At 44.5% G+C, this 12359-nt stretch overlaps 1 protein-coding gene across 1 annotated transcript in view; it reads left to right on the forward strand.

Annotated features, from left to right (window-relative positions):
• Positions 1 to 12158, forward strand: part of LOC137541285 (BPI fold-containing family C protein-like) — a 166271-nt gene extending 154113 nt beyond the window's left edge. The window contains exons 14-15 of the mRNA XM_068262523.1: positions 1237 to 1313; positions 11939 to 12158. Of these exons, the coding sequence (XP_068118624.1) occupies positions 1237 to 1313; positions 11939 to 12019 (158 nt within the window). The 3' untranslated portion in view covers positions 12020 to 12158. The remainder of the gene's footprint in view (positions 1 to 1236; positions 1314 to 11938) is intronic.
• Positions 12159 to 12359: the final 201 nt, after the last annotated feature.

The raw sequence follows: 12359 nt of genomic DNA on the forward strand, positions 1-12359 counted from the left end.
ACCTCCACACCCCTGACATATCCACCACTGCCATGGACAAGGTCTCCTCCTGCCTATCAGCCATCTCCTCCTGGATGTCCGCTAGGTTCCTGAAACTAAATCTAGACAAAACGGAATTTATGATCTTCCCAACCCGGCCATCCACGAACCTCCCAGATGTGCATGTCACTGTTAACCACACTACCATTTGCCCTACCTCTCAAGCCCGTTGTCTGGGTGTCACCCTGGACTCCGCACTCTCCTTCACTTCCCACATCCAAAACCTCACAAAGTCCTGCAACTTCCACCTTCGTAACATCTGTAAGATTCGCCTTTTCCTGACCTCTGCCACCAAACTCCTCATCCATGCCCTCATAATTTCCCGCCTTGACTACTGCAATGCCCTGCTGTCTGGTCTCCCTATGACCCGAACAGCCCCACTGCAGTCCATCATGAATGCGGCAGCCAGAATTATCCACTGCTCCCATCGCTCCACCACGGCAGATCCCCTCCTAGAATCCCTCCAAAGGCTTCCTATCCAGTCCAGAATCAGATTCAAGATACTGTGTCTGACCTACAAATCTGTCCACAAAACTTGTCCAACCTACATTTCCGATCTTACTTAGAGGTACACACCTAGCCGCTCACTCCGGTCTTCCAATGAACTTCGCCTAACCGCCTCCCGCATCACCCAGTCCCATGCACGCCTCCAGGACTTCTCAAGAGCTGCTCCAACACTATGGAACTCTCTACCTCCACCCATTAGGGCAGCCCCCTCCTTCAACATCTTCAAGAAAGCCCTCAAAACTCACCTTTTCACTCTGGCCTACTACCCCTCACAAGTGCTCTAAACCTACAGCTGAACTCTGGTCCCCTACCGTTCGTGTCCTTACCTCTCCCTCTAGATTGTAAGCCTTTGGGCAGGGTCCTCCTCCTTTTGTGTCCTACCTGATCATGCACCTCCATTCCTGTGAACCCATGCTATGCATCTGAGTGAACCTAACTTGCCTAATCTACATGCTCAATCCAATGACTAAGCATTACCTGGCACTCATACTGTGCCGTGTGATCTGGTTTTTTATTATTCCTGTATTGTCATATTGCTGTATGTCACCCCTAAATATTGTCTGTAATCTAAATTAATGTTCAGCGCTGCGTAATATGTTGGCGCTTTATAAATACAATAAATAAATAAATAGTTGCACGTGTGTATGAGCTTTTACAGTACAACTAATTACACAATACCTTCCCTCCTAGATGCATTGCGTGGAGGAATTCCCATGCCTACACTGGCCAATGTAACTGTGGAGGAGTCAGAAGTCCGGATTATTCCTGTAAGACTGTATTTCATTTTACATTTGCAGACATTCAATTTATTTATAGAGGTCATTTTACTATTATGTGTTTAGAGAAACCCAAGAAGGGAAGGGAGAAATTAAATGCAGAAGGGAACCAGTACAGAGGCTCGTCATACTCAAAAAAAAAAAAAAAAAGAAACTTATGAGATATTGGGCTTGATTCACAAAGCGGTGCTAACTTTTAGCACGCTTGTGAAAAGCCCCTCTTCATGCCTAAAGTCAGTTTGGGCGCGCTAACTAGCGCTCACACGCAAAGTCCTGTGCGCAAAACTTTGTGCACGCACAGCGCGGTGCACGTGAAACCTCGCATTGCGGTGCGATGTAAACGGCACCCTATGCGCCCTATAATGTCGCATTGAGTGTGATTTTAATGTCGTAAAGTTTTGTGCGCTGGACTTTATGCGCGGGACTTTGTGCGCAATCTAATTTTCATTGGTGCTTAGTACTTAGCACCCTAGTTAGCACACCCAAAGCCTTTAGGCATGCTAACTAGGTTAGCACCGCATAGTGAATCAAGCCCAATGAATTGTATGTGTAGTACAGAAAACAGAGTAACCAAGCAGCTCAGGGTGACCCAAAATCACTAGGAAAGAGACCGAAAAGCCCTCATACTAAAAAGCAATGCTCAGTGCGTTTTGCCTTCTTAAAGTGAATGGGAACCGCATTTAAAAAAATGAGACAGATACTTACCCAAGGAGAGGAAAGGCTCTGGTTCCTATAGAGCCTTCCCGCTCCTCTCCTGGTCCCCTCGTTCCAGTGCTGGCTCGTCCGGTAGCAGTATTTGACTAAATTAGTCAAATACTGCTTTACCCGGCCGAAGGAGGCTTCAGAAGTCTTCAGGGAGCCTGAGTGCTCCTGAAGAAGGGCGGCCCTGTACTGCACCTGCGCAAGCACGCTCTCTTGCACGCTCACGCCTGTGCAGTATGGAGCCGCACGTCTTCGGGAGGACACGGCTCCCGAAGACTTCCAAATACCCTTTCGGCGGGGGATTGAAACGGGGGGGGGGGGGGGGGGAGCCAGCACAGGATAGAGAGCACCGAGAGAGGAGACAGAAGGCTCTATATGACCCAGAGCCTTCCCTCTCCTTAGGTAAGTATTTGCTTCATTTTTTTTAAAAATGCGGTGCGGTTCACTTTAAAAACAGTAGGTACACTTAAATCTGAATTATAGCAAGTACCTTCTGTTTTAAGAAGGCAAACCACACTAAGTAGTACGGACAATGAATAGAAAATTAGTAGCAAAGAAAAAAGTCTGATATTTTTATTTTCAGTCATATGGCTTTTTATAACATTGCATCATTTTCTAATATTTACAGTTTACAAACAAAACTCTGTATTTTTAAACTATGAAACAGAGCAGAGCTCAGAGAATTGTCTTTCACTGTTCCTTTGTTGTATAAATGGTTCAGAAAATATCACTGAAACCAAGTTTGCTCTTTTTATCTTTTGCGTAGATAACAACTGAAGTTTCTTAACTCTTCCTGTACTGGACATAATATCACACTCTGTTCTTTGCTACTAATGTTCTATTTCTTAGCTGTACTACACATACAATTCATTATCTCATAAGTTTGTTTTCACTTCAGGTTCCCTTTAAAGAGTACCTGAGACAACAAATGTAAACGATTTGATACTAACCTGGGGTTTCCTCCAGCCCCATAAGAACTGCTGAGTCCCTCACCATCGTCCTGAGTGCCTCCGTTCTCCTGCTAGCAGTCATGGTAATCTGGCTCAGTCTAACTGCCGTGGCTGAGCCAGTTACCAGGACCGTTAGCAGGATTATGGAGGCACTTGGGAGGATGGCGAGAGACTCAGCAGTGTTTATGGGGCTGGAGAAAGCCCAGGGTAAGTATCAAATCTTTAACAATTGTCGTCTCAGGTTTTCTTTAAGGTGCTTACTAATGATGATACAATCTTAAATGTAGAACCTTATATATTTTATGTAATATGGTATATTCATTCAGTTTACTCTTCTAGTACAATTTACACTTCTAGTAAAATTTACAAACAAGATTATATTATTAGTGGGCACCATAAGGCTTAATAGACCCAAATAGACAAGGCGCACTTGAATACATTGTGATGAGCATGCAGATACAGTCTCATACACATCCGTTCGTCATTTTGAGAGTTAAATTGTCTCCACTATTTTTAGTGAACGGCTGTTAGGGGTATGGATACATCACCAAGGTATGGTCTGCAGGATTGGCATACGTTGGCCCCATAATCAATTTATGTACATGGTGTGGGGAAAGGCAATCTCATTAAAGTAAAAGTAGCAGCCAAGACAACTGCTATTGAATGGGGGGGGGGGGGGGGGGTTGTATAATTTTTTTAAATTATAACTAAAGTAGCAAGGTAACATCCTGAACAATGCTTTTCATGGGAGCAGACTCCTCCTACTTCATAAGGTAATAAACCAAAGAGTAGAGAGGAGTCGGGTTAATTGTCTCCACCAAGTTGTTGGTTGCCCCTGCTGCAACTCACCTTTGTGCAGTGGCATAGCTAAGGAGCTATGGGCCCCAGTGCAAGTTTTACATTGGGCCCTCCAAGCACTTTATACATAACTTGATACGGCGCACCAAACTTGCCAAGGACAACCACAGTGTCAGAAGGGGATGGGGAAAAGTTTGTTAATGATTACTACTACTCAAAGCATTTATAGAAGTGATTATTACCAGCACAGGACCAATAGAGAGTTAAAATTGTGGTAGAGGGAGGCCCAAGGACCCCAGTGCGGTCACAACCTCTGTATGCCTATTGCTATGCCACTGCCTTTGTGAGTTGTACTGTATTCATTTACATTCATCCATTCGCACACTATAACATACTATCTGGGCTCCCGTTCAGGGTTGCTCATCACAACCTCGTGATTATGGAATAGTCGTGATTCACAAGCATCTTTTCACTATCCGACATCGTGATCCGAATTTGTGATTGCCTCTCAATCACGGATTCAGTTCTGAATGCACCCGTTATCGTGGTCCAAGTCCAGCCCATGATCACAGATTTTGCCGTGATCACGGCTGTGATTAAAACTGCCAAAACTCCCGACTTTAGCAGTTAATTGAAAATCCCCCTTACATGGTATAAACACCAAATTTGCAGGATATGTTAAAAAGAACAGTGAGAAAAAATAATCTTTTCCTATTATTTTAAACCTTTTTTTTTATGTTCAGAGGGTGGGAAATTTTTTTTAAAAATGACGTGGGGTCCCCCCTACCGAGCATATTTAACCCCTTGTCCCCCATGCAGGATGGGATAGCTAGAATGCGGAGCCCTGACCGAATGGGGCTTCGCACCCTGAGCTATACCGCATGGTCCATGGTATAGGGGGGGGCTCTGGGGGAGAGGGGCGGCCAAGCCTTTTCCTCCCCCTCGGAGCCCTTGTCCAATATATGGACAAGGGGCTCTTCCCCACCTCCGATGCCCCAGGAAGAGATGGGGGCAATGACTCCCTGGGGGGGAGGGTTCATGGTGGCATCTGGGAGACCCCTTTAAGAAGGGGACCCCAGATGCCTGCTTTCCTCCCAGGAGAAATGAGTATAGGGGTACTAAGTACCCCTTAACCATTTCCACAAAGGGTTAAATGAAATAAAAACACAACAACGAGAAATGTATTTTAATATTTTTAATTAACCAAAAATACTTACCGGTACCTTTAAAAAAATGTTGTCATGCCAATATCCTCGGAAATGTCCCACACCAATATCCTCGATCTTGAAGTTGATTGACGATCTCTGCCGGCCGCCGCCACACACGCTGCCCCCGCCGAACTGCTCTCAACTATACTAAGTATAGCTGAGAGCCAAAAGCATCTTTTAATTTCCCTCCAAGGCTCCCCATTGGTTCCTTAACAGACCAATGGGGATTAGGAGGATCCCCATTGGTTGATAGGGAACCAATGGAGAGCACTTGGAGGGAAATTTAAAGTGCTTTGGCTCTCAGCTATACTAAGTATAGCTGAGAGAGAGCGCATCCTATGCGGACGGTATACTGCCGGCTCCCGCTGTCCTCCCCACCTGCCCATGCCTATCACCCTCACCCTTGCTGGCACCCAGTGCACCCATATTATTTTTTCCCACTGTTCTTTTTAACATATCCTGCGAATTTCATGTTTCTAGCATGTAAGGGGGCTTTGCTATTAACTGCTAAAGTCGGCGGGTTTTGCTTCATTAACTAACTGTCATTTATCGCATTTAAATGTATATTTTTTTCCTTTGAAATTTTAAAATTGATTTTCTAAAAAACTATAAGGTCTTTCTTAAAGAGAATCTGTACTGGTAAAATCTTACATTAATAAAAGTATCAGCCTGTTTGTAGTCTTCTCCTAGCCCCCTCTGTGACATTTTTGCTGCTCCTGTTGCTTTCTTGGTGATAAAATCACTGTTTCCTTTATTGTTTTTGTAAACAATGAAGATGGCCGCCAAACAGGAAATACATCATCAGAGCAGGTGCCTGTTTGCAGAGGCTCCTCTCAAAAGTGACTTCACTGCTTTAATATTTCTCCCACTTGTTGCCTTGGATGCTTGTCTGGGCTTTGAACTGATCTTTCTGCATTTACAGCTGTCACAAGGTCACAGACAGGCTGGCTGTGAGCAGAGACGCTGGCTGTGACTAATAAACAAAGCAAACACACAGAGCCTGCAGGGGGCGTGGGGCAGGTGTGCATAACCTCTCCCTATAACAGCACATTCCTCTCTGGGCTGACAAGGCTTGACAAAGGGAAGAAGAGTAGATATAATACAGAGACAGTGCAACTAGAAAAGGCTGCAGTAAGCCAGACCACATTAGAACAGTTATAGGAACTTATAGGATAGAAGAAATAAGGCTGAACATTTTGTTACAGAGTCTCTTTAAAAAAAATCCTCTTGTTCCCACTGTTCTTAACATATCTGGCAAATTTGGTGTTTATACCACGTATGGGGTCTTTGTTGTTATTAACCGCTAAAGTCGGCAGGTTTTAGCGGGTTCTTAACCACTTGCCGAGTGCTCCACACCAATTGGCGTGAGCAGAGCGGCAGCCCCAGGACCGCTCACTATGAGGCTAGCCGGAGATTGCACGCAGGCTGCACGTGCATCTCCTGCTTGGAAGGTGGAGCTCCACTCCGCCTTCAGTCTCCCAAAAACGATCGCCGCTCGGAGACTGTTAGACGGCGAAACCGACGTCCATAAACATTGTACAACGCTGCGATCTGCAGCATCGCTGTACTGGGGACGGCCGTGTGACACAGCTGTCCCCCTGGGACACAGGGAAGCAATCTGCTGTGATAGGCTGAAGCCTATCACAGCCAATCGCGCTGATAGGCTGGCCAGGGAAGGGAGGGAGAAATTAAAGGAAAATGCTGAATTTTATTAGATAAATAATAAACATATTTGGCATTGGGGGAGCAATCAGACCCCACCAACAGAGAGCTCTGTTGGTGGGGAGAAAAGGGGGGGAGGGGGGAAATCACTTGTGTGCCGAGTTGTATGGCCCTGCAGCTTGGCCTTAAAGCTGTAGTGGCCAATTTCAAGAAAAAGGGCCTGGTCTTTAGGGGGGTTAACACTGCGGTCCTCAAGTGGTTAATCACAAATATTTTTTGAAATTTTAAAATCGATTTTCTCAAAAACTAAAAGTTCTTTTTGAATTTTTTATGTAAGTTGTAGCCAAATCTTACCTTTATAATCTGTGCAATTTTGGTGATTGTAGCATGTATGGGGGCTTTGCTATTAACGTTAAAGTCTAATCCGTGATCACGGATTCTACATGCAGTCACGGCTAAAATCCGAATCGCATTCGGAATCCCATTTCAAATCCGGATCATGATCATGGCATATCCGGATTTTGATACTGCCATGGCCGGATTTAGTCAGATCATGATTGGGGATATCCGAACATCACTGCTCCCGTTGTCTCTTGTATCTTTTATTCCCAGGGTGTCAAGGCACCACATCAGTTATTATTTATTAGATTTATATAGCGCCAACATATTACGCAGCGCTGTACAATAAATAGGATTACAGACAATGATAACAGGGTTGACAGAACAATACAGGTAACAGACCATAGATACAACAATACAGGTAATAGCAATAAGATACACAACACAATGCAGATAATAGTACAATGCCAGATCATAAACTGGAATGGTAGTGGTAAAAAATTACCAGTTCCAAATTCTGGGTAAAGTGCACACAGTCAAGTATGATACACAAGGGAAGAGGGCCCTGCCAAAGGCTTACAATCTAGAGGGAGGGGCTGGTGACACAAAAGGAGGGGGTGCATCAAGAAGTTATTGGCAGAAAGGATTAGGGTAGTGTTGAGTTGATGTAGGCCTCCTTGAAGAAGTGAGTTTTGAGTGCTTTTTTGAAGGTGTTGAAGGTGGGAGCGAGCCTGATGGGCAGCGGGAGAGAGTTCCACAGGATAGGGGCAGCTCTAGTGAAGTCCTGCAGTCTGGCATGAGAGTGCGAGATGCGTGGGGTGGTTAAGAGGAGGTCGATGGAGGAGCGAAGTGGGCGGCCAGGTGTATATCTGCTGACCAGGTCAGAGATGTAGGTTGGGCAGGACTTGTGTAAGGATTTGTATGCCAAACATAGGATCTTGAAGCTGATTCTGAAGTGAATTGGAAGCCAATGAAGGGATTTGCGTAGGGGAGTTGTGGAGACAGAGCGGTGGGAGGAGTAGATGAGTCTGGCTGCTGCATTCATGATGGATTTTAGGGGGGCGATGCGGTTTTGAGGAAGGCCTGACAAGAGGGAGTTGCAGTAGTCCAGGCGGGAGATGATGAGGGCATGGACAAGGAGTTTGGTAGTGTCTGGGGTCAGGAAAGGCCGGATCTTGGAGATGTTGCGTAAGTGGAAATAGCAGGCTCTAGCTACGGTTTGGATGTGGGAGGTGAAGGAGAGGGCCGAGTCTAAGGTGACACCCAGGCAGCGGGCTTGTGTGGTTGGATGAATGATTGTGCCATTGACAGTGACATAGAGGTCAGTGGGGGGTGAAGCAGCACGGGGCGGGAAGATTAGGAGCTCAGTCTTATCCAGGTTTAATTTTAGGAACCTGGCAGACATCCACGATGAAATAGCTGAGAGACCAGAGGATACCTTCTCCATGGTGGTGGTGGAGAGGTCAGTGGAATGGAGGTAAATCTGGGTGTCATCTGCATATAGGTGATAGTTGAAACCCAGAGAGGAGATGAGTTTTCCGATGGAGGCGGTGTAAATGGAGAACAGCAGGGGACCAAGAACAGAGCCTTGGAGGACCCCAACTGAAAGTGGGAAGGAGGTTGAGGAGGAACCATTGAAGGAGGTCTTGAAGGAGCGATTTGAGAGGTAGGAGGAAAACCCTGCTAGGGCACGGTCTTGGATACCCACAGATTGCAGGGACTGGAGTAGCAGGGAGTGATCAACAGTGTCGAATGCTGATGAGAGGTCTAGGAGGAGAAGGATAGTGTATTTTCCTTCGGCCTTGGCAAGCGTGAGGTCATTGACGACCTTGGTGAGGGCAGTCTCGGTGGAGTGGCCTGGCCGAAATCCTGATTGTAGGGGGTCAAACAGGGAGTTGGAGTCAAGGTAATGGGTCATGTGTTGGTGGACTAAACGCTCTAGGAGTTTAGATGCAAAAGGGAGTAAGATGGGACGGTAGCTGGATGGAAGTGAGGGGTCTAGTGAGGGTTTTTTAAGTAGGGGAAGTACTGTGGCCTGTTTGAAGTCAGAGGGGAAGGTACCCCCAGTTCACATTCCTAAGGTAATGGCATCCCATATGAATTACCTGGATGTTATTTTTTTTGTGTGCAAAATGCAATTTTTCTGCATTCCCATTGACTTGTATTGAAATTCGAATCACACATTGCCCACGGAAATAGGCAGACCTGCTTAAAAAGTATGTATTTTAAACTCTGAAACATCACAATCAGAAACACATGTGAGGTTTAGAGGGGTCGCAGCCAGCATGAAGTACACCGTTTTATAAAACAAAAGTCGGTTCATTTGCAGAAGTAACAAACAGCTTTGCTCCAGCATAAAATTGAAAAGTAAATGCAAGCCTTACTTCAGCTTTGGAGTCCTTAGAAATATGAAAGCCCAAGTTATTCAATACAGTCCAGTTCCTTAGACCAAAACCATCCAAATCAACAGTTCACTGTGTGGTTTTGCCTCTCGCAGTGCATCCAAACACACTTGTACAGGAGGTCAGCAGCACACATGCTTCCTGCACAACATCCAACCTCATACCACACCTGTGCTGCCTCTATATGCAAATTTTAGCAGAGTTTAGGTCCACCCTTCCTTCCCTCTCATTCCAGAGTCCGGCCCTGAAAAAAAAAAAAACTAACAAACACAGCAAGTGGCTTGCTGCCAAACAATACCAACATGTCTTTCTAGGTACACATGCAGCTCTTAAAGAGAATCTGTACTCTAAAATTCTTACAATAAAAATCATACCATTCTATTCATTATGTTCTCCTTGGCCCTCGGTGCTGTTTCTGCCACTCTCTGCTGCAAATCTGGCTTGTAATTACCAGTTTTAGGCAGTGTTTACAATAAAAAGACATGGCTGCTAAAAGCTTGTGATAGGCTCAAGTAAGCAGAGTGTGTGAGTCACACAGAGCCTGCAGGGGGGCCTGGAGAGGGTATGTATAGCTTCTATCCAATCACAAACAGCACAGCACATTCCAGCCGGACTGCCTGAGCCCGACAGACCCGACAGAGGAGAGAAGATTAGATCATATAACAGAGATAACACAGCCACTGTGCAAGTAGGAAAGGCTGCAGTAAGCCAGACCACATTAGAACAGGCATAGAAACTTATAGGATAGAAGAAATAAGGATGAAAATGTTGTTACAGAGTCTCTTTAAAGGGACCTCAGCCCAAATAATGGAGAAAAATAGCTCCCATCCAGAACCCAGCCCAGCCGTGATTTCCCCTACAACACACAAAAAATTCAATGAATTGAAATACATTACATGTGTGGTGATCACATTTTTGGAGAATCCCAAAATGCTGCGATTTCCCTTAGTTGTGAACTTGCCTGAGAAGATTATCTGTTATAAAGCAGAACTTCAGGCACCTAACACAAATTCTGTGGAACCTCATGGTTATCTCTTCAGTAAGGCATTTGGTGCTTCCTGGTCTTACTCTACTCTGCAGAGGATGCTTCCTGGTCTAAAGTCTGGTACACACCATGCAATTACCAGTCAGATAGATGGGTCGAATAGATAATTTCCAACAGGTCGTCTGATCTGATTTCCGATCACTTTTCAATCGATTTGCATATAAGTGATCAGAAAATCGATCGGAAATCCAATCGGATCTGTCAGAAATTATCTATTGACCCATCTATCTGATGTGTACCAGGCATAACTCTACTCTGCATAGGATGCTTCTTGGTCTTACTCTACAGAGGAGAACAAGAACATCCTCTTGCTTGTCCAAGATAAGGAGTGCATTTGATTGGCTGGGCTGTTGCCTTCTACCCCACCCATAGATGCAGTTGCGAAAAGAAGAATAGCTACTTCCTACACATTGAAGAAATCAGTCATTTTTGTCATGCCATGGGCAGAGGAAAGTCCTAGAGATTAGAGTAGACCTCCAGTCATACCTCCATTAACGTGTACATGAGTGGGAAAAAATATTAAAAGATAAACATACCTCAAAGATACATCCTTATTGTGCCAGGCCTTCCCTCCATCTTGCTGCTGTAGCCCCAGTTCATAGTTCCAACTGGGACTAGTTGGAACCATGCCCTCGTGGATCAAGAGTGTTCTGTGTATGCACAGAAATAGCTTGCACTACGTATGCCCATGATGCTCCCAGTCAGTGCTGCTACACACAGCCATGCATACAGAGAGGGCGTGTGGATGGAGGTCCGAATAGGGTTACAACGGCAAGATGGAGAGGAGGCCAGATGCAATAAGGACCCTAGAGGTGGCTGGACACCTCATATATCATTGAGGCAAGTATATTTTTTGTAGTAAATCTGAGGAAAGGAAAAGTGATACTCACCTCATCAGTGATTAGGATTTGCCAAAAGAACTGGTATTGTTTAAAAGGAAACCTCCATATCCCTCTCAGTTAAGGTTCCCTTAAGGGAAGTACTACTGTTACTAGCAGTGATGAGCGAAAATGCCAATATTCTTAAAGGATACCCGAGGGGACATGTGACATCATGAGATAGACATGCGAATGTACAGTGCCTAGCACACAAATAACTATGCTGTGTTCCTTTTTTTCTTTCTCTGCCTGAAAGAGTTAAATATCAGGTATGTAAGTGGCTGACTCAGACCTGACTACAGTGTGACCATCACTGCTAAAAAATCCCACCTGGGATTTCCCAAAGGGCTTCTGAGAGCAGGAAAGAGAGAAACAGGGTGAATAGTTCATAGATTTTAGCGCTGGCATACTTCAATCAATGTGTCATTGAGCAAAAACAATAATACAGGTAAACTTAAAAAGTATATATAAACATAAAATAAAACTGTGGAATATCTTACAAAGTCGTTTTTAGGATAAGGAAGATAGATACAATTGTTTATTTCATTAGTTTATTTTTGCCCTGGGTATCCTTTAATGTGTTTATGATTATGTATGCAGTTGAATAACAGCAAATATGATTTTGTTTTCAGGGATGCTTATGGGCTTCATTGGAGATGTACTACATCCCCTGGAAAGAATTATTAAATGTTTTACCTTATCATCGGACCTAAGTTTACCACAGCCAGTAGTAATTCATCCTGTGGAACAAAATGTCTGCTTACTAATTCACACGACTGAAGTGCTGATGATTCAGACAAGTGGTTCTCTCATATTCATATTGTGACATTTCAATAAATCATATTTCACCAATATTGATTTCTTTCCTTTACATTGCAAGAGAGTGGGCAACATGTTAGCCATTAAAGCTTATCTAAACTGCGTGCATCAAAAAAGGACGCAGTAAAAAAAAGGGCTTGGCTGGATAACGAAATGGTGCTGTGGATAACGAAATCTGATAACGATAAATATCGTTGTCAAACTTGCTTGACAATAAATACCGTTGAAAAAAAT

This window comes from Hyperolius riggenbachi, chromosome 12, assembly GCF_040937935.1.
Source record: "Hyperolius riggenbachi isolate aHypRig1 chromosome 12, aHypRig1.pri, whole genome shotgun sequence".
Lineage (NCBI taxonomy): Eukaryota > Metazoa > Chordata > Amphibia > Anura > Hyperoliidae > Hyperolius > Hyperolius riggenbachi.